The sequence below is a fragment of the Triturus cristatus genome, chromosome 7 (genome assembly GCF_964204655.1).
Source record: "Triturus cristatus chromosome 7, aTriCri1.1, whole genome shotgun sequence".
Lineage (NCBI taxonomy): Eukaryota > Metazoa > Chordata > Amphibia > Caudata > Salamandridae > Triturus > Triturus cristatus.
In genome coordinates this window covers 48388128-48414926 of record NC_140590.1, presented here as the reverse complement: position 1 = coordinate 48414926, position 26799 = coordinate 48388128, and the positions used below count along the sequence as shown (strand labels likewise).

General features: G+C 47.8%; 1 protein-coding gene across 3 annotated transcripts in view; it reads right to left on the bottom strand.

Moving 5' to 3' along the window:
• Positions 1-26799, bottom strand: part of POU2F2 (POU class 2 homeobox 2) — a 296979-nt gene that overhangs the window by 29334 nt on the left and 240846 nt on the right. For all 3 annotated transcript variants that reach the window (XM_085615591.1, XM_085615593.1, XM_085615592.1), the window contains exons 5-10: positions 21481-21621; positions 14187-14375; positions 9875-9980; positions 3879-3970; positions 1429-1590; positions 1096-1237 (exon numbers count right to left, since the gene is read on the bottom strand). In XM_085615591.1, coding sequence (XP_085471717.1) covers positions 1096-1237; positions 1429-1590; positions 3879-3970; positions 9875-9980; positions 14187-14375; positions 21481-21621 — 832 coding nt within the window. The remainder of the gene's footprint in view (positions 1-1095; positions 1238-1428; positions 1591-3878; positions 3971-9874; positions 9981-14186; positions 14376-21480; positions 21622-26799) is intronic.

Genomic DNA, 26799 nt, shown 5'->3' with positions numbered 1-26799 from the left:
GGGGAAAGAATGAACCAAGGATAGGCGATATCTCTAATGAGAGATGACTGATTCATGGAGAGGAGATATCTCTAGTGGGGGAAGAATGAACCAAGGATAGGTGATGGCCCCAATGGGAGATGACTGATTAATGGAGAGGAGATATCTCTAATAGGGAAAGGATGAACCAAGGATAGGCGATGGCTCCAATGGGAGATGACGGATTAATGGAGAGGAGATATCTCTAGTAGGGAAAGAATGAACCAAGGATAGGTGATGGCTCCAAAGGGAGATGACTGATTCATGGAGAGGAGATATCTCTAGTAGGGAAAGAATGAACCAAGGATAGGCGATGGCCCCAATGGGAGATGACTGATTCATGGAGAGGAAATGTCTCCAATGGGAGATGACTGACTCAGGGAGAGGAGATATCTCTAATGGGAGATGAATGAATCCTGGACAAGAGACTAACTCCAGCAATTGCTATTTCCTTTAACAAGGAGTTAAAACTGTCTTAACCCCCAAAGAAAGCATACTTTGTATGATGTTACCCAGACCCTTGGTAGATTATTAGCTCACCGACACTTTTTACATTATTGTCACAAATCTTTAACTAATTCTCAGGGTGGGCACAGAGGGGAGGAGATTAGACTTACTGCTCACATTCTCTCTGCATATGTGCAGGGCCTCGGATTACATGCCCAGGATGCAGCAAAAGTGACTGTGTCCATATGGGTGGGTTTGGAAGGTGCTAGTCAAGGGAGAGTTAGCTGTTCTGGAGAGGAATGGCAGCCGCCCAGAGTGGGAGATGCTAGGGTCGTTTAGTCGGGGATTTGAAAGGATCACAAGAGTGGGATTGTCTCAGGAGAGGGTGATCATTTCATGGGGTTGAGGGTTAGCACAAGGACCAAGTCATGTGGGAAAGTGATCTTGAGGGGATTAGTGGGAATACGAAACAAAGGAGCAGTCAGGAGGAGTTCAATCTGGATAGGATGGAGGCTATCACAAAGCAGTGTGGGAAGGAAACTAAGAGCAGACATTCGATGCTAGATAGAGATGCAGGAGCCAGCCAAAAAGGGTCTTCCAGGCTGGGGTGTAGAAACCAGAAGTGCTCACCTGCATCGTTCAGCCATTTCTCCAGCAGCGGCTTCAGCTTGCACATGTTCTTGAAGCTGAGGTTCAGTGCCTCGAAGCGCGATATGGTGGTTTGGCTGAAGTCATTCCCGTACAGCTTCCCCATGGCTAGTCCAACATCACCCTAGAGGAATAACACATTGCATTTAATCCCAATGTGTTGCCATCTTAAGACTTTGTTCATCCAAGTGCTGGCCAAGGGAGGGCTCTGTGCTAAGGTTCCGGGCTGAGCTGGTCTGTGTGTGTGAATTTGCTTATGGTTGGTACTGGTTGAAATGTAGTAAATGACTGTAAAGCGCCAGAGAGTTCTTTCACCTGAGTAAAGCCCAGCTTGATTCTTCGCTGCTTGAAGGTCCTGGCGAACTGCTCCAGTTCCTCGAGGTCACTCGGCTCCTCTGGGTGGGACGCCGTCTCTAAACATTTGGTACTTTGGGAGTGTGAGAGGTGGGATTCGGGGAGACCGGGTCGGGTCACTGCCTGGAAGGAGTGCATAGAAAAAAGGAACTTCAGTGTGAGAAACCACATGAACATGGGAAACACCCAAAACACACCCAAGAAGGTGTGACACCCAAAGCTTGAAACAAGAGAAATAGAGCAGGCTATTCGCATAGGACAGCAAAAACAGTATTCCTCAAAACAGATATGTGGTGTCTGCTTCCAGCCTGCTGCTCAGCCAGTGATGTGTGTGGAATGTTAGTATCAGTGATGATGTCATAGAGTGTTGAATGCGTGAGTGAGAGAGTCAGTTGAGTGTAGGGCTGAGCAGCAGGGAGGCTGCTCCTGTTGGGGTTTGTTACTTCATCACCTAATAAACTACTTGAAGATACCACTTGTACCAGACTTTCTTCAGTTACTACAACAGCATTCCTCAAAACAGACATCCAGAAGCCATACCATGGATATAATGTACTAAAAGATGCACAGCTGAAATACAAGAGCTTACAAACATATCTGCAATTCCTTAAACATTTACGGCCTCATGTAGGTACCTCAAACCGGTCGGTAACGGCCGAAAATCGGTAAATATCCCGTTACCGACCGGTATTGAGGCACTTGAGATGTAGGAGGCTGATTTCTGGATTCGGTATTTACCGAATCTGAATTTTAGGAAATCGGTAAAATACCGATTCGGTAAATACCGAATCCAGAAATGCAATGTAGGGGGCACTCAAGTGAGTGCATTATTGGTGTCTGGATTCGTTATTTACCACCAACTACAAGTTGATGGTAAAAGACGAATACCTTACAAAAAGCATTTTTGTGCTATTTGTAAAGAGCCATGTGGCAGACATACATGCCCTTAGGGCATGTATGTGCGCCACATGTGCACACATGCACGAATCAGAGGTGCAACAGGGTGTCAATGTGACACCCTGCCACCCATGATAATGCCTCCCCTATTACCGATTCGGTATTTACCGAATCGGTAATAGTAACTGGCTTCCCATTCATTCCTATGGGCCTCCAGGCCCATAGGAATGAATGGGAAGGGATGCATTATTACCGATTCGGTAAATACCGATTCATAATTACCGATATTTACCGAATCGGTAATAATTACCGATTATTTACCTACATACTATTTACCGATTCATAAATACCGAATCGGTAAAATTCGGTATTTATGAATCGGTAAATAGTATGTTACCTACATGAGGCCCATAGAGAATAAAAGACCCGCCAGGCCCGGCACCTTCATACACAATATTAAGGAACTCAATAATACACCACCGAAAACACAAGGCTAGCAGAAAATGCAGATCAAGAAAACAAAACACAGAGCCCTGATAAAGACAACACCTCATAAATCGTAGCATCAAAGACAACATCCAAAAAACGATCTGTGATAAACAGAAGCTAAAAGAAAGTATCCCAAGCTCAGAACTGTAAAAACTTACAGCACAAAAAACACAAGACATCGTTAAGAAGTAAAGTTTAATAACAATCAAAAAATGTAGGTACCAGAAAGCAACATAAAACTACAGCGCCAACGCGTCCCGAAAGAACCGAAAAAATATAACAATCTCAGAACACAAAAACTGAAACAAACAGGTCCTCTAAGGAAAAACATCGAGAAACACTGCAACTTCAAAATATAAAACCACAAAAACATAAAACCACAAACACGTAGGAACTATGGAAAGTCACAAGATTTCTGCTCATTAAAGGTAGAGTCCATACAGCACAGATCTCAAAAACAAAGTTCTTCTAAAAAGACACTCGATAAAGTCAGATTTGCTAGATTTCAGCTGCATCAAAACGTAGACCGAAAAAACAGGAGAACAAGTGATTACAAAATGCGTAAACCTCTAAAAAGTTGTAGCTCCTAAGGGAAACCAACCCAAAGAACAAAATCCTACAAGAGGCCCCTAAAGCACATTCTCCCTAAAAATACAGTTCCCCAAAAATAAGCAATATAAAAAGAGTATTCGTGAAAAAAACACAAAAACCTGAAAAACAGGACCGCTAAAGCAAAATCCCACAAAACAGAACAAGCTCAAAATCCAAAACCACAACACAACAGATTCTTGAAAGTCAACACTCCTAAAATGACTGCACCCTGAAAACAGAGTTACCTAAAAAAAGATCCCAGGAAGCAGAATGTGGCCACAAAGTAGACTGAAACCTCAGGATCCCCCAAAAAACACCATGAAAGTCATAGAACCTTCAGACCTCATCAATCTGAAGAGAAAGAAAACACACCACAAAAACGAACACGTATGTCTCTCCGGGTGGGGGGTGTCCCCTGCCCCATGGACACTGACCTGTGCAGGGAGGCCTGCCCTGGGCTGTGCCTGAAGAAGTCCCCCCTGGCTCTGCTGAGGTAGCTGAAATAGATTTGGTGTCGAGAGTAAGCCTGCCAAGAGAGAGAAAAGGCAAAGTAGAAGGCAAGTGTGAGTTTACATGTCCTCATGTTGGACTTTACCCTTGAAGGGACACTTTCCAACACACTGCGTCACGCATGCGCCCAGCCGCCCGCCACAAGTGACCTCTTGAGAAGAAGAATCACGCTCCCAAGGGAATCCAAACCTTCTCTGCCACTAGAGCTGGTAGATCCCTCAGACATTGAGGTCCCTGTTGGACAAGACATTATTCTACACATACCGTGAGTTTGTAGCACCCAGCCCAGCGCCATCACCAAGGAAGGTGACATCAAACCCACATCTGGCCGCAGTTCCTGTCAGATTGGGCAAGTTCTGCCCGAGCCTGGCCTGGAGACCTCAAGCCTGTTGAAAATGTTCAACTAAAGCCGCAGTGCAGGCCGTCCCGACTAGAATGGGGCCGCCGGGGCCTTGATGACTGGCTCATGGCAGCCCATTCGGCCGTGAAACTAATCCTCAAGCCTCCAGCCAGAGTGGCAGGATGGCTGACCCGGACCTGTCTGGTTCTGCCCAGAAAGAGCCGTGAATACTAAGCTGTTTTTAGTTGAGAGGGCAACGTCCTAAGGGCCTGGTTCACAAAGGGAAACGTACACTTGTGTGTAAGTTTACGATTGTTTGCTATTCACAAAGAGATTTACGAGTAGTATCTTTACCAGTGCAGAGTCTACGTACACTAACATTTATGTGTGCGTAGACTCTGTTCTCATAAAGAAGCTACTCGTAAATCCCTTTGTGAATAGCAAACAATCGTAAACTTACACAAAAGTGGACGTTTCCCTTTGTGGATCAGGCCCACAGAGCGGTGCTTTTAGTATCCCCCAACCTCCCGCTCCTCTGTAGCGACAGCGCAGTACCAGCACTCCTGGCTTTTGGACGGCCCGCTCTACCTCCCTGGCCACACATGCACTGTAGTCTCACTCCCATCGGATGCGGAACTTGTGAGATATGTACTATTCATTCCCTATTACTTTTAAGGTTACATAGTTTGGGGTCTTGATAGATAAGGGGCATTTCTGCTTCTTCTCTGAGTGGGTTTGAGTAATTGATGGCAGCTAGGGGGCACCTGAGCCACATTTCATGAATTCAGGAGGAAGAACAAGGTTGGGGGTGAGTCATTCCTGATTCTTGCCCTGAATTGTGCCCTCAGTGCAGGAGTGGGCGTGGTGGACATTGAAAGCATTAATTTACTATTCTAACTCCAGTCCTTTGGGGAAAGAGCAACTTTCCCCCAAAAACTGAAGGAGGCTTGTTAACTGTTCTAACTCCAGTCGTAGAATATTGTGGGGAAAGTAGTACGCTCCCCAAGCATTTTTAGGAAGGGTTGAAAAGTACTAATTTTGAATGAATTAATGAATGAATGAAATTACTTTTAGAGCGCAGCGATTAACCGGAGGCGTCGTAGCGCTATGAGACGAGGAGCAGTGAATCGTTTGTTGTCAGTTTGATGGGTTGAGTGCCAAGGTTTTAGCGATTTCCTAAATACGGAAAGAGAGCAGCTGGCTTCTGACTATAAGTGAGTCAATTCCAGTGCAGCGCCGTAGACCTGAAAAAACTTCTTCTATCCCAAGATGATCGTTTGAACGATGGCACCACTAAGTGCATAGTAGGGCTAGAACGAGGAGTCCTGCTCGGCACATACCATCTCAGGTTCTTCCTAAAGTAACTGGGGCGTTGCCCATGCAGTGTCTTATAGGCCGTGCATAGGTTTTTAATGATAACACTGTGTTTGACTGGCAACCAGTGTAATTGACTAATAGCCACTTTCACGGAGTGGAATTTAGGGATTTTTAGAAGGAAACGCGTGGCGGCATTTTGAAGGGTTTCGAGTATAAGAAGCCCTTGGGCAGATCCAAAGAGAGACGGCTGCAGAAGTCCAGTCGTGCCAAGACCAATGCAATGACCACTGTTTTTAAGAGATCGGAGGGAATTCATTTTTCTTTTTATTTCTCATTCTAAGTCTGTGAAAGGAAGATTGAGTCATCTTATTGACTTGATTTTTATATTTCAGTTTGTCACCGAGCAGCACCCCAAGATTTTTAACCTTCGTAACAGGTGCTGAAAGTGGACCCAAATCGGACGGCCACCATGCAAGGGACCATTTCAAAAAAAAGATACTACTATCTGAGTATCATCAGCATACGATGCTTATGAGAAACCAAATGATTTTATGAGCGCAGCCAAGCGTGTTACATACAAATTGAAGAGTGTTGGGCTCAACGAAGATCCCTACGGGACTCCACAGGGCAAAGAGCAGGGTTCCAAGATAAATTCTCCTAAGGACACGGACTGAATTCGTCCAGATAGCAATGACTGCAGCTGTCCCAATGCCGGACCATCTATTCTGAGCCTATGGATACGGTCAACCAAGAGAGCGTGGTTGACCGTATCGAAGGCTGCTGACAGATCGAGCAGGATGACAGCGCGAAACCACCGCCATCCAGGGCCACTATCAATGTCGATTCCCTGCTTTGGTTCTGCCTGAAGCCGAACCGAGTGTCGTCAAGGAGCTGATTATTGTAATGAAATTAGCAAGTTGCTGATTCAATATTTACCCCACCAGTTCGGTTGGCTAAGGGAGCCTGGGAATAGGGTGATCATTATTCAGGTCCAGCACATTAAGATTGAGTTTTTTTTAATAAAGGGAGAACTGACGCCAACTTTTAACGGGTAGGAGAAAGTCCTATCTCAAACATTACCGTAATGATCTTAATCATATATAGTGCCGCTACCTCTGGTGCTACATGCACTACTTTAGGAGTGCGCTGGTCCTGGGGGATCCGGATTTGATGTTTTGGATGACAGTTTTTCGTTGCTCCTTTGGGGGAGCCTCAAAATGGCAAAAGTCTACCTTTCTGGAAGAACCCTCTAATGGCTGATTGTTGTGATGGCAGTCCAAGTAATTAGCGTTAAAGTTATTACAAATGGGCATTACTTTAACCTGGGAAAAGCCCGCTAATGATCCACAGAACTCCTGGCTATTTGCCACTGAGTAACTAACTGACGGCGATGTAAAAAATGTTATGCTCTGAAAAAGAGTTTTATTTGAGTCACTTTATTTGGTCCAAATTGTATGCTGATTTGGCAGCAAATGAAAGCTTTCTATATTCTGATATGCATAGTTGATACTTTGCTCTTTCTTTCAACTCATAGGTTCTGCACCATTTACGCCCTTGTCTCCGACATCTTTGTTTGGCTGCTGTAAGAGTCTCAAGAACCACAATTGAAACAACTTCTTGGTGTTGTTGTTACAGGCGGAGTTTAGCTACTTGGAGTAATCCTCCTCCACCATATGGTCTGGGTTTTGTGAAATATCTGGCAATGAGGAAATCAAAAAGGAATTTAGTTCAGTGGCTTGCACCTTGTGCCACGCTCGGCCTACAGATTTCTTAATGCGTGGTAGAGAGAGAGGCTCTTCCGGGAGCCTCAACTCATGGAGGACCAGGTGGTGACTCGACCAAGTCAATGGTGGAGTAGAAGGGATTCCCATACCCGGGTTATTTGTAAATATCCTATCAAGCGTAGGATCCGGGCGATGCGTGGAACTGCGAACAATCCGAGAGAGTTCAATGCAGATTAGAGTGTCTATAAAGCGCTTCAAGTCTGAATGCAGCTCATTTTCCAGATGGAAATTAAAATCACCCAGTACTGTGAAGTCAGATATCAACATAGATGATTCCAGGCGCCAGCTGATCTCATCAGAGAAGGCCGCCCTCGGCCCAGCGGGCGATAAATCTAGAGTCCATTAAATGATTGGGTCTTAACGAGCTCAATATTAAAAAACAGCCCCTCAAGTTCGTCCACGGAGGCAGGTGTAAACATAGCCAAGTAGTGATCTCGATAAATCACTGCCAAACCCCGTCCCCTCTTTCTGGGTCTGTCAAGGTGAAAAATAGAGTCCCCAGAGGGAACCGCGGCAATAAGCTCTGGGCCAATAGTGTCACCAGCCCAGGTTTCCATATTGAAAACCAGGTCAGCTTGAAATACCCCTAAGAGCTCAGAAAATGGTGCTTAACCAAGGACCTAGTATTCATCAGAAGACGTTTAATGCCAGACTTCTCAGCTGACCCCTTTACCCTCTCCTCACTGGGCACACTATCAGACCCCCATCGCCACAGCGGTGGAGCCGAGGTTTATAACTTTGGCGTTGCAGGTCTGATAAATTGGGTGAAATGACTCTATATCAGATATGGGGCTCAACAACGGGCAATATTCAGGGCTACCTGAAGGCCTGAGAGCTAACAGGGCGTCTCTAGAGTATGCTAGAGACCGCCCCTGCTGAGGGTCCAAACAACCAGGGGGACGGGTGCTGGGCGCCGTCCAGGATTAGACAGACAGGTTTGCCATTGGTCCGCCAGTGGCACGGACGCTGATGACTTAAGAAGCCCATATGAGAGGGGCGTGTCAGGGGCCTGCCAGGCACCGCACTTGCAGCGCGAGCCGAAGTGAAAACAGTTGAGGGAAAATAAAAAGTCTGTCTGAGCTCCAGCAACCCCAATCGTTAAACACAGGTTCCCCTGTAATTAACAACTACTGGTGAAATTAAAGTAAGGCAACTAGAAATGGGAGTTACAAAACACATAAATAGATCAAAACTATTTAAAAAGGGACAGGCCCTTCTTCAAGATGGCGCCCAGAGTAGTCTAAGTGCCTACAAGGAAACAAGCACTGGCATAGCCAATAGGTCTCGCCTTTGGGACCTTATAAGTGTTTATCCATGCAACAGTTGCATAACTAAATACTTATAAGGTCCCAAAAGCGAGACCTATTGGCTATGCCAAGCGGCCGTGTGTCCGCGAAAGTGAAAGTAATCGCGGTCAAGCACGGCGCGCGCGCCCGCGCACATGCACTGTAGCTCTAGGCTGGCCTGGTAGCACTTTTTGAGCCCTCTCAATAAGTCTCGCCAGACCAGTGCATGCGCTGGATCAGGCGAGACCTAATAAACGAGAAGCCCCAACCTTGCCTCACTTGCGTGGATGAGCAATCATGTGACTCAAGAAGCCCACCATAAGAGAGGCGTATCAGGGGGCATGAATGACAGAAGCGCTGCCCTGTATGCGCAGCTCAGGGCAAAACACTAGGAATACCTCGGAGGTGTCAGCTGCACCAATGGGCGATGGAGGCAGCCGATCGGCCAATAAGGTAAGGGGGCTGTCTGTAGTCCACAGGCTCTGATAGGCCACAAGGACGACTGCAACATCAGTGGCTGACTCGCCCCAGACTTACCGGCCGTTTCCAAGCAGCGCCATTCCTTTTAGTTAACAGTTGGTGTTTTTTCACCAAGATATTACATCTTGAAGGCGGAAAAGCCTGCATACATTAGAACGCCCATACGGTCCTCGGGCTGCTTCACAACACAAAGGTTTGTAGAACATTTTAAAGCAAAATTAAATTGTCTGAATGTCATTTGAGGAAAAGTACACATCTTCAATTTTTTCAGATAAGGTTTTTACAGCAAAAAAAGTTACATTTGGAATCATCAATTCAAAATTTATCAAAGCTATTTAGAATTTAATGTTGCTTTCCGGTGAATTAAAAGCACCAACCTCAACTTGGGGAGTGGTGAAGCAAGGAAGCCATGAGCCCTGAATGCTAATGCCAGCAAGGAAAATGACCCCCCCCCCCGCAACTAGCTGGGTAATAAAAGAAAGCCACTGCCCCGGTGCCCCTGCATCTGCGGCACAGTGTATAGCTATGCCCCTCTTCCACCAGGAACTAAACCTATATCAAAGAAAAAGACGATACATTCTATTCTGAAACCAAAAGTTCCTGGTTAAAAAGTCACATGCTCCCGAACCCGCTGGGAGGGGGTGGGGGGCCCTGCTTTGATATACTGTACATCAAGGGCGCGTCCCATGGGTGGTACAAACCGATGCCCTTACCTTGCTGTCCTTGCTGGGCCTGCGGCAGCAGGAACTGAGCCTGGGACTGGAGGTGGTGCCCGGGCACCAGCACCAACTGCTGCAGCTGAAGGAGCTGCTGGATGTCCTGGAAGAGAGAATAGCGGTTAGAAGCACATCTAGGAATGGCCAGGAGCTGCCCCTGCGCTCGGGGCCCTAGACTCTAGGTAAAGCCACGCTCAAACTTCAAGAAACAAAATACAGCAAAGTATCACCACTTTGTGAAGTTGTGAGCCGGTATGTGCCTCAGCTTTGCCCCTCCCAGCAGGTCCCCGTGGCCCGTGACCACCGCTGCAGGCTAGCAGAGAGAGAGGTGTTGTGCATAAAGGTGCCATCCAGGTGTTCTCATTCGGAGTTCGGCCTTAAATAGAAAACCTTTCCCAAAAATAGCCAGCAACACTCCGAATCTACCAGGAAACGTTCACACACTGTATATACACCTGCAGTACCCATGATGTGCCACACGAGGCCCTCACAGCGCCAGGAATCAGCAATTCGAGGGCTTGATCCGTTCCATCTCAATACAGCCCGCGCTCTCCCTGCTGGGCGCCTTGTGCAGTGCCCGGCATTTAGAGACGTTCCCTATGAGGCGAGACTGCGCCTGGGGCGGGGGGCGTTGCATCTGAGCCTTTCTAACCCCGCAGAGCTCTAAGGCGCAGGATAACTAGTGCTTTGCTCCATGTTTGCATTACTTTTGTACTGCAAACAAGAGAACCATGTGTTACGCTGAGATTTAGTGCCCGTATTTTAAAGGAACAAAGCTCCCGTGCAAGAATGGTAAAAAGGTTATCACAATTTCTAAAATGAGAGACTGGAATACAAAGGAGCAATCAATGCAGTTTATGAAAGATAATTATTAAGGATGAAAATTCGCAAAACATAATGAACAAAACAATAAGTGAACTAGCCGTGCGGAGGTTAAAAGGGAAATCAGCCGATTTCCTTAACCCAGGCTGGTGACTTAAAAAGTGACTTTTGGTGAAAGGTGAGAATACGTAAAAGTCAGATCACTTTTTAGAAATTGTGATAACCTTTTTACCATTCTTGCACGGGAGCTTTGTTCCTTTAAAATACATGTTTACCCTTGGTCCCGTCTGACTCTTAGGGTTTCCTTGTTTCCTTTTTGAGATTTAGTGCTCAGCGCCAAGCAGGGTTTGCGTTGGAAAGTTTTCCAAAGTAACACAAAGTTGAGCTATGCGCTGCTTTGCATTACTGTGCGTCAAGGGAGAGATCCATGGCTGGTACATAGGCGTTCCCATGCGCCCGCCCAGGGGTTTTGATGCAAACCCCTTTCTATAAACATTCGTAGATCGGGATTTGCATCAAAGTCTTACACCTCCATCGAAGCAGGCGTAAGGAGGAGAAAGGTGTTCGTTTCTTCTCGTTGTGTGTTCTCTGCATGCGTGCTGCGCTGTACAGAACACATACAAAGCAGGAAAAGTGTTAAAGGATAGTTTTTGTACGGGATTCCCTTCTATTACAAAAACTACTCACTACAGAACGCACACACCCTTGCATTATGGTGCTATGGTGTGTGCGTCAGCACTGGGAGAGAGGAAAACACAGAGGTGGATGAGCCCAAGAATTCACGGGACAGGCCGAGCCAGTGCCGAGCCAGTGCCGAGCCAGGCATCCAGCTGGGCTCTAAGAGCCAAGTACAAGCCGTGCCCAGAAAAAAATCAGCATAGAACCATGAAAATCGAACTCACAGCTCCCAGCTCTACAAACTCTGAACAATCAGCAGGGCAGGCTGATTACAAAGTAATTACACAGTCCTCTCCCTGGGGGGGGGGGGGGGGGGGGCAGTGAGTCGAGCAAATTGTTTACCCTGTTGGTGTGCTAATGTGCTAAAAGGGAGTGCGAACAGGCTGCTTGTAAAGTAATTTACACATCACTCCTCCTGGGGCATTAGCATGGGGGTCCATGATGTGCTAAAAGGCAGAGCCTTCCTTTACGTGGTGACTGAACACAATTCTGCTTTTTACAGCCTGGGAAAACCAACATTCTGTTACAACTTAAAAAAACACCAGCATGTACACTGTCTTTTAAAAAGACATGCAAAAGGCAGTACAGTTGTGTTGATATTTTTAGAGTTTTAGTCCAAAGCTGCCTTTCACAGTCTGTGACAAACAACATTTCTTTTTTGTTTCCTCTCTTTTATGCTGTTTGATATAACGCACACCGAACCCAAAGGTATTGGGGTGCTTTACATGAGCATCAGTAACATTACACAAGGTCCCATATATTTTTTTTAGGCACAGGGAGATTAAGTGATTTGCCCAGAATCACAGGATGGTAAGTGACGCCAACACTCAAACCTGGTTCCCCAGGTACAAAGTCGGCAGTTCTGGCCATAACACCACATCCTCCCGCCACATTCTTTTACAAGTTTAAAAAACACCAGCATGGATTCACTATGTTTTAGACAGATGTTCTAAAAGGCAGTAAATTTGTGTTGGTGTTTTTAGAACAGTAACACACTGCTGCTTTTACCACTTGTGAAAACCAACATTCTGTTCCACCTTTAAAAAGCACCAACATGGGCGCATAGGCTATTGGTAAAAGATGCCAATAGACAGTACGTCAGTATTTGTGTTGCTTGACTCGGGGGGGGGGGGGAGGGGAGGAGTCTGGGCTCAGATCGTGTTGAGCTCGAGGGTCTATGAGGACTCCGAGCCAGAGCCAAGCTCCAGCCTTTCCCACCTCTAGGAAACAGTTCCATCTTAGTAGACCTTGGGATCTTGTTCGCGCTATATAAAACTTTATAAATAAATAAATATTGCGTTGTTCTGCTCTCTCTCCTTCAAGGAATGCATCACGTTAGTTGCTGCACCACATTGAGTGAATTTTTGGTAAATCTGGCCCTGGGTCTCTGGGGCAGTGCACTTCTTACCTGTGCAGTGCACGGTCAAGAAACAGCACTTCTTAACTGTGCAGTGCACAGTCGAGAGACAGCACTTCTTACCTGTAAAGTGCACGGTCAAGAGACAGCACTTCTTACCTGTGCAGTGCACGGTCAAGAGACAGCACTTCTTACCTGTGCAGTGCACGGAAGAAAGACAGCACTTCTTACCTGTGCAGTGCACGGTCAAGAGACAGCACTTCTTACCTGTGCAGTGCACAGTCGAGAGACAGCACTTCTTACCTGTGCAGTGCAGGGATCTTGTTCGCGCTATATAAAACTTTATAAATAAATAAATATTGCGTTGTTCTGCTCTCTCTCCTTCAAGGAATGCATCACGTTAGTTGCTGCACCACATTGAGTGAATTTTTGGTAAATCTGGCCCTGGGTCTCTGGGGCAGTGCACTTCTTACCTGTGCAGTGCACGGTCAAGAGACAGCACTTCTTAACTGTGCAGTGCACAGTCGAGAGACAGCACTTCTTACCTGTAAAGTGCACGGTCAAGAGACAGCACTTCTTACCTGTGCAGTGCAGGGTCAAGAGACAGCACGTCTTACCTGTGCAGTGCATGGAAGAAAGACAGCACTTCTTACCTGTGCAGTGCACGGTCAAGAGACAGCACTTCTTACCTGTGCAGTGCACAGTTGAGAGACAGCACTTCTTACCTGTGCAGTGCATGGAAGAAAGACAGCAGTTCTTACCTGTGCAGTGCACAGTCAAGACACAGCACTTCTTACCTGTGCAGTGCACAGTCGAGAGACAGCACTTCTTACCTGTGCAGTGGACGGTCAATGTGTGACATTTCTATATTTTCGGGGTGCTTATGTCTGACACTTCAATGCTATGCAGTGACTGGGATGGGCCTGGTACAGTGCTTGCCTTACCTGTGCAGTGAGCTGGGGCTGAGCCTTACCCACCGCTCCCCCCTCTGTGCAATCTCTGTCCGTCCCAGGACAGTGTTTGCCCTACCAGTGCAGTGATTTGGAGCAGAGCCTTACCATTCCCCCCTCCCCCTCTGCGCAGTGAATGGGGTGTTCCCGGACCGTGCCCGCCTTACCTGTGCAGTGAGCTGGGGCTGAGCCTTACCCACCGCTCCCCCCTCTGTGCAATCTCTGTCCGTCCCAGGACAGTGTTTGCCCTACCAGTGCAGTGATTTGGAGCAGAGCCTTACCATTCCCCCCTCCCCCTCTGCGCAGTGAATGGGGTGTTCCCGGACCGTGCCCGCCTTACCTGTGCAGTGAGCTGGGGCTGAGCCTTACCCACCGCTCCCCCCTCTGTGCAATCTCTGTCCGTCCCAGGACAGTGTTTGCCTTACCAGTGCAGTGAGTTGGGGCAGAGCCTTACCATTCCCCCCTCCCGCTCTGCGCAGTGAATGGGGTGTTCCCGCCTTACCTGTGCAGTGAGCTGGATGGGCTGAGACAGTGCAAGCTGATGGGGTTGCTGCTGGCCGCCGGACTGGTCGGCCCCGGCCTGCTGGGAAGCTGCAGCTGCGGCGTTAGACTGCTGGACAGCAGCAGCAAGCAGGTGTGCCTGGGCCTGCTGCAGGAGCAGCTGCTGCTGAGCCGGCATCAGGGCAGTAAGCTACAGCAAGAAGAGAGCGCAAGAGAGGGCAGAGACAGCATTAGGAGGAGGAAGACAGGGGACAGCCAGGTCGGAGGGAAGGGAAAGCGATGGGCACTGTAGAGGCAAAGAGACAAACAGGCCAGAGAGATGGCAGTCCTACAATGGACAGACGCAGGCAGCGGAAGGCAGAGGCGAGCATAAGAGGAGGGTAGAAGAACAGTGGTGGTGTCTTGTTGGAGGGGCGACTCATGGGCGTCAGTCTGGGGTTGCTAGAGGTTGCAGCTGTGACCACTGGTTTACCTCCTGCGACCCCTAGCACTGTGCTTTCAACCCCTGGCCTCAGAGGAAAGTAACAAACTTGCAAAGCAATTAATTATTGCTGCATGTGGAGCAGATGCCATAAAAAAGATGCATCTCAGGGCTTAATTTGAAACGGTGGTATCCAGTGCTCGGCAGCTGCACTTAATTGTCAGCATCGGGGCTTGTGACAGTCTGCCACAGGGTGGCGCTGTCTGCCTATGTTAGGTGAGATATTGTAAGTGAACAGTGGGAAATTCAATACACCCTTGGGGGCTTGGGCACACCAACCAATGAGTAAATATGTCTACAAGGGAATTTGCTTCATAAAATTAACACCCTTGAAATTATTATTTGACAGTAAAGCCCCACCGGGTAGCTTACATGAGATTAATCTGAATGGCAATTGAATATTTATAATAAAATTAATCAAAACTTGTTTAACACACGGGTATCAATTTTCTCAGAGTATAAACTAATTTAATATGAACAAAAGAGGGGTACAGTAATTTATATCAAACCACCATGATAGAGGCAGAATGATATACACAAGTGACTGTGCCTTCTAATCATAGATGTAATCATCGATTCCAAAATGATAACAAATGCAAAGAAAAAGTCAAGACAAAGCAATGTACAATTCTTTGGGGTAAACAAAAGCTGTGTAAATAGATGGATTTGTCAACGTTTCGGTCTTTTGTGGCATACAATACGTTAGACCATCTTCAGGACGAGAAGTTGAGGATAATGAATGACCCTTAGAACTGGTCAAGACCTTTGGACCGGATAAATCAAGACAACTGAATCGAAAGTTCCTGATTCCATACACCAGAAACCGGTTGTTTGACAGATAACTCAACGGTATCGAGTGTATTGTAGATATACATTCGAAGAAGGTCTGGACAATGAATGCAGTTTCATTCTGGCTGAGGAACTTGCCGTAACGGAGTTATATTGTGTGAACAGATCGTAAGCTCTATTCTGGCAACACGATCGTCCTCTTTCCATGTTTATTCCGCGGGTTTTTTTAAATACTGTCGCCGACTTCGGCGTTATACAGTTTGACACAGAAATTTTGACAAAACAGCATAGAGATGTTTAGACGGTAAGAGCTTACGATCCGTTCACACAATATAACTCCGTTACGGCAAGATCGCTTGTCTGAATAGCTGGCATTTGGTGCACCGCTTATAGAGCTGACAATTATTATTTTTTTCTTTTAGAGCTTTACACTCTGTGGAACCGACACACGCCTCTCCTTGTGATTTTCTCAGTAAGTGGGCTATTGAACACCCTCTTTTGTTATTAACGTGTAGAGCATTCCGGTTCACTACGGCATATTTTGATACACTTCTATTCTTACAGGAAGGGTTACGCTTGGCAACGCTGTAGTATTTACCTATTGGCACTACCATTCGGGTAAGCGCATTTAAATGTTTTACAGTTTATAACGCTAAGGGGTACGAGTATTACGTTACTTACTTCTCTGATATGCTTTTAGATTGCAGCCTTTTTACAGTGAGGCTGGTTCACACGGATTTTGTGTAGGTGAGCGAATTTTAATACATCAACGGCATTAGCATGTTTTCTTTACACCGCTGCTATACCGATACCATCGGGGATACGGCCCTATGAGCACAACATTTTTTCATCCTCATCACTCGGGCTTTATCACCATGAACTCTTCTTCCTGTTCACTAAAAATTGGAGTCATTTACTATTATCAGAAGGTGGCATATGGATCTTTTGGTTAACATGAAAGGTTTTATTTCATTGAACACCCGTGCAGTAGCACTTAAGTCTACACAGGGCAATACAATTGTGCACGATAACAACATGCACTGTAACACTGAAGCGAGTTGGGTATTGTCGCCTCTCATGTTTATTATGTATCATGATTTATGTATTATGATTTATTGATACGAACATGTATTTTGTTATAGGTTGGCCCCTGACGAAGGGACTTTTCGTTCCGAAATGCATCGGACATTTATGAACAAAAGTCTCCTTTATGTTTATGATCTGAATCATGTATAGTCATCAGACTGAAACTAGTACTGTGGAAATACTTACACACATGTGTTGAAAATTGTATACACATTGTATGTTTTATCGTGTGTTTTCATTATGATTTAAGTATGGACATATAAATTGGAAATTCAGATTTATCAATGGTTTACTGTATTCCTTTGTTTGATTATTTGTCTCCCATGAGACTTGGGTATTAGCACCCAGTGAACTGTGCACGGCACGATCAAGTTAATGTACTTGTAAAAGTTTTCTAACGTATTGTATGCCACAAAAGACCGAAACGTCGACAAATCCATCTATTTCCACAGCTTTTGTTTGCCTCAAAGAATTGTACATTGCTTTGTCTTGACTTTTTCTTTGTATTTGTTATCATTTTGGAATCGATGATTACACCTAAGATTAGAAGGCACAGTCACTTGTGTGTATCATTCTGCCTCTATCATGGTGGTTTGATATAAATTACTGTACCCCTCTTTTTTCATATTAAATTAGTTTATACTCTGAGAAAATGTATACCTGTGTGTTAAATAAGTTTTGATTAGTTTTAATATAAATATTCAATTGACATTCAGATGAATCTCATGTAAGCTACCCGGCGGGGCTTTACTGTCAAATAATCATTTCAAGGGTGTTAATTTTATGAAACAAAATCCCTTGTAGGCATATTTACTCATTGTATATTAGGTAAGAGCATTACAACAGCTCTTTATTTATTAAACATCCATTACATTGCCACCGAGCCATTCCTATTGCTTTGGGGGCTGGAGTACTCTGAATTGTCCCACTTGTAGGGTGTGAGGGTTAGTAGTTGTGTAGGTACTGCCATTGGCAGGGCTGGTGGGGGTAGTGGGTGGTGCCAGCTTCAGCGGCCTCCTGACGACAGCCCTGGCACTTATTTTTTCACAAATTAAGCACTGGTGCATCTGTGTGCTTTCTGCCCCTGAACACTTGAAGAAAGCCAGAAATACGAGTGCGAGAAGGGAGAGACGGAGAGAGGAGACAGAGCGGAAATACTATGAGATGAAAATAACAAAATGAAAGAAGCAAGAGGACACTAAAGAAAGATGGGTGAGAGATCACGAGATAAATACAGGTGTGTGCGAGACACACGGGGTTAGAGAGGCTCAGAGACCGGTGACAGTTGTGAGAGAGATATAGACAGGAGTGAAAGGTAATAAGACAGGTGAGAGTGACAGCTGATAAACCTATATACGGCTGCAAAGGGACAGACGGGAGTCAGAGAGAGGGTTGACTGGTGAGAGAGGATGACATTTAAATGATGTGTTATAGACAGAGACAGATGATGAAGAGATATCTAAGATAGAATGAGAGGATGGACGGGTGTGTGATAAAGAGACAGCTGGAGATAGACAACTGAGATACAGAGGGAGGGAGGGACGTGAGTCGTGTTAAAAAGATAAAATTCAAACATTGTCAGGTAAAGTAAGTAATAAAGAGGCAGCTGAGAGAGTGGGGTGACTGGTGAGAAAGGAGAGACTACTGGGAAAGAGTATGTTCAAAGAGTCAGACAGAAGGAGAGACAGAAGGTGGGAGAGACAGTTGAGAGAGGTGAAAGGGACAATGATGAGAGAGACTGCTCAGAGAGAAGGTAAGACAGGTGTGAAAGAAAGGCGCGATTAAAAGACAGATCAGAAAGACAGCTGCGAGAGTTGGGGGAGGTGGACAGAAGACAAATGCCAGCTGAAAGAAGAAAGACAATTTAGAGAGTGGTGGCAAAGAGACAGAGCTCAATGGGAGACAGAGTGGTTGTACAGACAGGGACAGACAGAAACAGGTTACAAAAAACAGCAGAGGGACAATTGTGAAAGAACCGGCGGAGGTTTGGAAGGGAGAGAGTTATAGATGTAATATTGAGAGAGATACAGATGATAAAGAGACAGACAAGGGAGTAAGAGAGGTGAGAGACAGGTGAAAGAGAGTTAAAAAAGCAGAACATGTGAGAAAGTTGAGACAGGCGAAGATGAGATATCATACGGAGCTCAGTGATAAAGACATAGTTGAGATAGGGGAGGAGAAAAGGAAGGGTAAAAAAGAGACAGCAGCGTGTGAGAAAGACAGGTGAGAGAGAAATAAAAAAGAGAGACAGTTGAGAAACAGGGAGGTTTACAGTAGATCAAAGGTCATATCACTTGACTTCCTGTGATGCCAGAGGGGTCAGGAGACATCTGACATGACTTCTGCTACCCCTCACATTTGGTGAATCGACGTCCATGGACGAGCAGTGAAGGGCACAGAGAGAGGTGGAAGTGAGAGAAGCAGCGGGAATAGAGTACTGCAGTGTGCTTAATTTAAGTCGGTGCTTTCCGGTGCTTAGCACTGGCACTTAATTGTCAACCCCTGCGCTTATGGTGTCCTGCAACATGGTGGCGCTGTTTATCTAATTTAGAGACAAGGACAACAACAGGTGCTTGTCAATTCAATGTACCTTAAAAAGGACTCTTGCTGCCCCCGAGCCGTTCTTATAACTTTGAGGGACTGGAATAGTCTGAGTTGCCGCACTGGGTGGAGGGCAATAGTTAATAGTTATGTTGGTACTATCAGCGGCAGAGTGACAGGGGCAATGGGCGGTGCACGCTGCAGTGACGTCCTGACAAGAGCCCTGTCGCTGGGAGACTGTATGGGACAGAGGCAGAGTAGCGGACATAGGGAGAGATCACAAAAGAGACAGAAAGAGAGGAACAGGGTGGGGAGCATGGCGAGAGAGCATGTGCCATCCAGATGCAAGAGAGAGGCCCCCTGTGTGCCAGTGGCCAGGGGCTGCATTCTGCCACGGCATGAGGGGTGAACCCCTACTCATGCCGTGACAGGAGGCTGCTCGTGACGTAGAGCCAAGCGTTAGACAGCCTCTGCGTGGCACGTGTGGACTGAGGGGTCTCTGCTTGAGTAGCTGCCCTCTGCACCCCCCTCCCCCACACACTCAGGGTGCAAAGCTTTACCACTCACATACGGTGCCAGTGAAGGCGCGTAAACTGAGCGCGAGGTATTGGTGAATCCATTGTTTGTGACATTAAGCTTTGCAACCTTAACATCCCTCAGCGTCAGTGTTTTTTCACTGAATTTTAAGGGTTTTGTATTAAATAAACCACCTACATTTCTTTCATGAAGTGCTGCTGCCATCTACCGCCGCAAAGTGGATATTACAGTTTACCAGCTCTTGGGAATGTGCGATTAATAGTGTCACAGGGGCGCTAGGGCTGCCCTTGGAGCCCCTGTAGTGCGTGGAGGGCCCCCAGGGTTTCTTGTTTTTGGAGGGTGCCCCCTCACCCTCTAGGCCAGGGGCACTCACAAATATTTACTGTGGGGCCACAGCTAAAGTTTCCGAGTTTGACCGGAGGCCGCATTAGTTGGGGGGGGGGATTTCGGAAGTAAACATAGATGCAAAGTATGCTTTTATCTGAAATCTACTTAAGACATACATTCCTGTATTTTTTGTTATTTCCTCTTCTTCTTTGTGTGTTTTACAAACCAGAGAAAATAAGTTCAGAAAAGTTCACCTAGAAAAGTAATCCTGAAATAAGTAAATTATTGACGTGTTAAAATGCTAATATGATGCGCTGAACGGCCTTAGAAATGTGCAGTGGCGGCCAGCACAGGTGAGGGCAGTGAGGCGGGAGGCGGGTAAGTCGACATATGACGGGAGAAGTACATTTAAATTAAAAAAAAAACACTTACCTTGCGCTTGTGCATCAAGGATGCGGCGAACGCAAGGTAAGTGGTTTTTTTATTTTTTATTTATTTTACTTCCCCCGTCGTTTGCCAACTTACCTGACCCCGACCCTCTCCTGCCCACTGTTCTTACCTGTCCCAGTCGCTACTGGAAATGTGTTCCTTTCCTCTTCTGCATGTGTCTGCGATGCCCCTCGTGTGTATGTTTCCATTTCCATATTCAAAGAGGGAAGCGCTCTGACATGGAAGGGGCTGCTTTCACTGCTTCAGGCTTCAAATAGCAATGGAGGGCTCACAAGGAGGGCCTCAAGAAAGGACCCGGGGCCGCATGTGGCCCCCGGGCCGTACAATGAGTATCAGTGCTGTAAGACATGGCATTGCATGCCCTGCAGGATGGGCGCACTGGCATGGAATAGGAGATACTTAAATGCTTGGGAACGCCACTCCGCTTTCCTGTGCTGGCCCGTGCACATCCTGGGGGGCGGGAGAGGGGTGGGGGGGGGGGCTGGGACCACCTTTCAGGTGGCCCCCACTGAACCCAAGACCAATGAATGTCTGTGCGATCTGGGAAACGCACATTATGCAACGGGGGCGCCCAATCCTTCTGCGCCACTGTGGAGTCAAATAAGCACAAGCAAATGTCACGAGGCCCAGACACTGTGTATCCCAGGGCCGACCACTGATCACAGTGAAGAACATATTAACGATTCGAGCTGCAGGTGCACTTCCATACTGGTGAAAGTGGTTCAAAGGACCGTGGTGGCCGCTTCTGCACTTCCACGGGTGTCTGTCTAGCTCAGTCAGTGTTCACCAACACTAGAAGGTTCGGTATGTGTACACATGCCCAAGCACATAGATACACACAGACACACCCACACAGACACACACAGGCACAAACACAGACACGCCTACACACACAGACACACACAGGGACTAACACAGATACGCTTACACGGGCAAAGACACAAACACAGAAACACGTACATGAACTCACAAACACACATGCCCTCTGACGCACGGACACACGTTCAGCCTAAAGAGGAGGTTCGTGCACTTACACAAGAGCGCAAGCTCACACAGTTCACCCGGACAGACACCCGTGACTTACCCCTGCCAGTTGGCTGCCTGCCAGCATGAGCTGTGCCTGGGGCAGGTGTGCCTGCTGTTGGTGGGGCGCAGCCTGCACGATATGCGTCTGTTGTTGGGGGGCGGGTGCAGGGGAGAGCGCCCCGGAATCTTCCGCTTTAATCTGCACAGAAGAACACGTCACCAGCAGTTATTATCTTCGGACACTGACTCCTGATCCGTCGTCTCTACACCCCCGTGACTGCCCCCTCCTCTCTGCCCCCATGGAGTGAGGGCCCGCCCTCATCTTTCCCTCCCTCCGCCCCCGTCCCAGGGCACACCTCTTTTCTGCCCCCTCACAACGTACCCCACATTTGTGTGTCTGGTTCCTCTGCCCACACCCCCATTCTGACCCCACCCCTTCACCCCTCCTGCTCCTCGCCGCCCCCACCTTACCCCTAACATCCCCCCTCTCCCTCTATGTGAGCCCTGCATCCCTTCCCTGCCGGTTCCCCCTTAGTTCTCAGCCCCTCCGCCTTTTCTTTACCTCCTCTTTTTTACCTCTACACTTTTACTCCCTTCTTCCGCCTCCCACTACATCTCCTCTCCTGCCCCCACACTCCCTAAACACAGTGATGGGAGCAGCGGGGGATTATGGGAAATCCTGCCTCACCAGTGGTGCCAACCATTTTAGGATAGTGCCGGGTGCTGCCATCCTTCGAGCCCGGCGAGGGGCCCCAGTTATTAAACTTCTCACAACTGCACATCAGGGAAGTTTAATGTAAACAAAATGTGCGGAACTCTCCCCCGAAAAGTGTAACTCGTGGGCTTTCCTCACACCAGACTTACTTTTCCTACTGTATTTTTTAACAAGTGTTGTTTTGTTTTTTTAAATAAAACCTCAAAAAGTTATTTTTCAGCAGTCAACAAATAACAATTCTTTTCTACTTTTGCTGTAATCTCCCTGCCGATGGGCGCTTGTCTCTCCCTGCGGCAGCACCCAGGGTAGGGTGACCAACTGGCATTGGTGCAAATTGAGGATGGTGAGTGTAAAAATTCAGGACAAAGGGTCAAAATTCAGGACACAAATTCAGGACAAGAGGTCAAAATTCAGGACAATAGGTAAGTTTTACAGACACCTCAGAGGAGGTCGCGCAGTAGTATATAAGTAAGCCCAGCCATATCCAAACATATTAAACCATTTGCAAACCTATCCATCATGTATCCTTCCATCTATCATTTCACTCATCCATCCCTTCATCCATCCTTTCACTCATCCATTCATTATCCATCCATCCATCCACCCACCCTTTCACCCTATCCATCTGTACACTCATCCATCCACTCTTCTACCCATCCATCCAGCCATTTACCCTTTCACCCATCCAGCCATCCTTTCACTTACTCATCCATCCATCCTCCCTTTCTCTCTCCATGACCCTTTCACTTAGCCATCCTTCCTTCCATCCATCCACCCACCCATCCATCTACTCATGAATCCATCCATTGACCCTATCACTCATCCATCCTTTCTCTCATCCATTTATCCTTTCACTCCTTCACTCATCTATTCATCCTTTTGTCCACCTACCATCCCATTCACTCACTCATCCATCCTTACATTCACCCTTTCACTCATCCCTCCATCCATTCACCCTTGCACTTATCAATTCATCAATCCATCCATCATTTCACTCATCCATCCACTCACTCATCATCCACCTTTTCGCTCATCCATCCACCCTTTTACCCATCCAACTACCCTTCCACCCATACATCCAGCTATTTACCTTTTCTCTCATCCATCCTTCCACTCACTCATCAATCCATCCATCCTCTCTCATTATCCATCTATTCAATCTTTCACCCTTTCACTAATTCTTCCAGCCATCCACCCATCCCTTCACTTACTCACTCGCTCACCTTTTCATATTAATTTTGAGCTGAGGGCGGAGACAGGATCCACCACAGGGTGGGGCAGGAGCCATCACAGGCGGAGGGGGGGACAGGAGCCACCACATGGGGGGACAGAAGCCATTACTGGGGGTGGGTGGGGCAGGAGCCATCACAGGAGGGGGAACAGGATCCACCAGGGTGGGCACAGGGGTGGGCATGCAGTATTCTAGTATCGTCTTGGTCTCTTCCAGGGTGGGGTAGGGCTCCTCACCCCTCCTGGGCTAGACAGGGTCTCTTTCCAAAATGTTAGTTTTGCCATCCCCCACTGTGATGTACAGTACTTAAAGGAGATCCTCCAAGAGAACTGATTTAACTGATTGTCCTCCATTCTTTGTTAATCAGTGTGGGTGCGATTGTGCCATTTCTTTATTTTATTACATTATAGACTGCGGGCCCGATTCACAGAACTAACTTAAGACAAAATCCTAAACTTACTACTTTTGGTATTCACAGAAGTTAGGATTTTGTCTTAAGTTTGTCTTAAGACAAACTTAAGACAAACTTAAGACAAACTTAAGACAGACTTAAGACTGTCTTAAGTCTGTCTTAAGTTTGTCTTAAGTTTGTCTTAAGTCTGTCTTAAGTTTGTCTTAAGTCAAATTTAGGACAAAATCCTAACTTCTGTGTATACCAAAAGTAGTAAGTTTAGGATTTTGTCTTAAGTTAGTTCTGTGAATCGGGCCCATAATGTTTAAAGAACCGAGGTGTGCTTACAATTTAGTAACAGTAATTAAGCTCTGTGAAGAGAACTAAATGCTGCCTCAGTTTAATCAGGGCCGGTTCTACGATTTTTGGGGCCCTGGGCAGAAAGGGAATGTGTAAGGCCCCTCTAAATTGCAGAGACATGGCATTCAGGGCTGTTTGCATCTGAATAGATGCCCCTGCTCCTGAAGCTGCAGCCTCTCCCTTTCAGTCACCTTCTAACACCTCTTAACAGCTCATCAAGGGCGGAAGGTGTGAGGGTCGCCATCCCGCTGTGCCTCTCCAATGCTGCTGGGTATCTGAGCTTTGGTACTGCATCGGAGTCTGCTACACCCGACCTCAGCAGCATCGGAGTCAAGCAGGGAGGTGGGTGGAAGCTGTGCCGGATTAAGGTGGTGTGATCGGTGCCCGGTTAAAATTACGGACAAATGGCGTCCGTTAAAGAATCCTTCACGGACAACGGACAGACGGCCGAAATTACGGACTGTCCGTGAAATTTACGGACGGTTGGTCACCCTAACCCAGGGGCCCTCTTTGGCCCTACCATCCTACAACAAGGAAGCCGGTGAAGGTGAGGCCTGTCTCTCACAGCTCTGATCCTTGCACATGAACGTGAGGCCTGTCTCTCACGGCTCTGATCCTTGCACATGAAGGTGAGGCCTGTCTCTCACGGCTCTGATCCTCGCACATGAAGGTGAAGCCTGTCTCTCACGGCTCTGATCCTCGCACATGAAGGTGAGGCCTGTCTCTCACGGCTCTGATCCTCTCACATGAAGGTGAGGCCTGTCTCTCACGGCTCTGATCCTCTCACATGAAGGTGAGGCCTGTCTCTCACGGCTCTGATCCTCTCACATGAAGGTGAGGCCTGTCTCTCACGGCTCTGATCCTCGCACATGAAGGTGAGGCCTGTCTCTCACGGCTCTGATCCTCGCACATGAAGGTGAGGCCTGTCTCTCACGGCTCTGATCCTCGCACATGAAGGTGAGGCCTGTCTCTCACGGCTCTGATCCTCTCACATGAAGGTGAGGCCTGTCTCTCACGGCTCTGATCCTCGCACATGAAGGTGAGGCCTGTCTCTCACGGCTCTGATCCTCGCACATGAAGGTGAGGCCTGTCTCTCACGGCTCTGATCCTCGCACATGAAGGTGAGGCCTGTCTCTCACGGCTCTGATCCTCGCACATGAAGGTGAGGCCTGTCTCTCACGGCTCTGATCCTCGCACATGAAGGTGAGGCCTGTCTCTCACGGCTCTGATCCTCGCACATGAAGGTGAGGCCTGTCTCTCACGGCTCTGATCCTCGCACATGAAGGTGAGGCCTGTCTCTCACGGCTCTGATCCTCGCACATGAAGGTGAGGCCTGTCTCTCACGGCTCTGATCCTCGCACATGAAGGTGAGGCCTGTCTCTCACGGCTCTGATCCTCGCACATGAAGGTGAGGCCTGTCTCTCACGGCTCTGATCCTCGCACATGAAGGTGAGGCCTGTCTCTCACGGCTCTGATCCTTGCACATGAAGGTGAGGCCTGTCTCTCACGGCTCTGACCCTCGAACATGAAGGTGAGGCCTGTCTCTCACGGCTCTGATCCTCGCACATGAAGGTGAGGCCTGTCTCTCACGGCTCTGATCCTCGCACATGAAGGTGAGGCCTGTCTCTCACGGCTCTGACCCTCGCACATGAAGGTGAGGCCTGTCTTTCACGGCTCTGATCCTCGCACATAAAGGTGAAGCCTGTCTCTCACGGCTCTGATCCTCGCACATGAAGGTGAGGCCTGTCTCTCACGGCTCTGATCCTCTCACATGAAGGTGAGGCCTGTCTCTCACGGCTCTGATCCTCGCACATGAAGGTGAGGCCTGTCTCTCACGGCTCTGACCCTCGCACATGAAGGTGAGGCCTGTCTCTCACGGCTCTGATCCTCGCACATGAAGGTGAGGCCTGTCTCTCACGGCTCTGATCCTCGCACATGAAAGTGAGGCCTGTCTCTCACGGCTCTGATCCTCTCACATGAAGGTGAGGCCTGTCTCTCACAGCTCTGATCCTCGCACATGAAGGTGAGGCCTGTCTCTCACGGCTCTGATCCTCGCACATGAAGGTGAGGCGTGTCTCTCACGGCTCTGATCCTCGCACATGAAGGTGAGGCGTGTCTCTCACGGCTCTGATCCTCGCACATGAAGGTGAGGCCTGTCTCTCACGGCTCTGATCCTCGCACATGAAGGTGAGGCCTGTCTCTCACGGCTCTGATCCTCGCACATGAAGGTGAGGCCTGTCTCTCACGGCTCTGATCCTCTCACATGAAGGTGAGGCCTGCCTCTCACGGCTCTGATCCTTGCACATGAAGGTGAGGCCTGTCTCTCACGGCTCTGATCCTTGCACATGAAGGTGAGGCCTGTCTCTCACGGCTCTGATCCTCGCACATGAAGGTGAGGCCTGTCTCTCACGGCTCTGATCCTCGCACATGAAGGTGAGGCCTGTCTCTCACGGCTCTGACCCTCGCACATGAAGGTGAGGCCTGTCTCTCACGGCTCTGACCATCTCACATGAAGGTGAGGCCTGTCTCTCACGGCTCTGATCCTCGCACATGAAGGTGAGGCCTGTCTCTCACGGCTCTGATCCTCTCACATGAAGGTGAGGCCTGTCTCTCACGGCTCTGATCCTTGCACATGAAGGTGAGGCGTGTCTCTCACGGCTCTGATCCTCGCACATGAAGG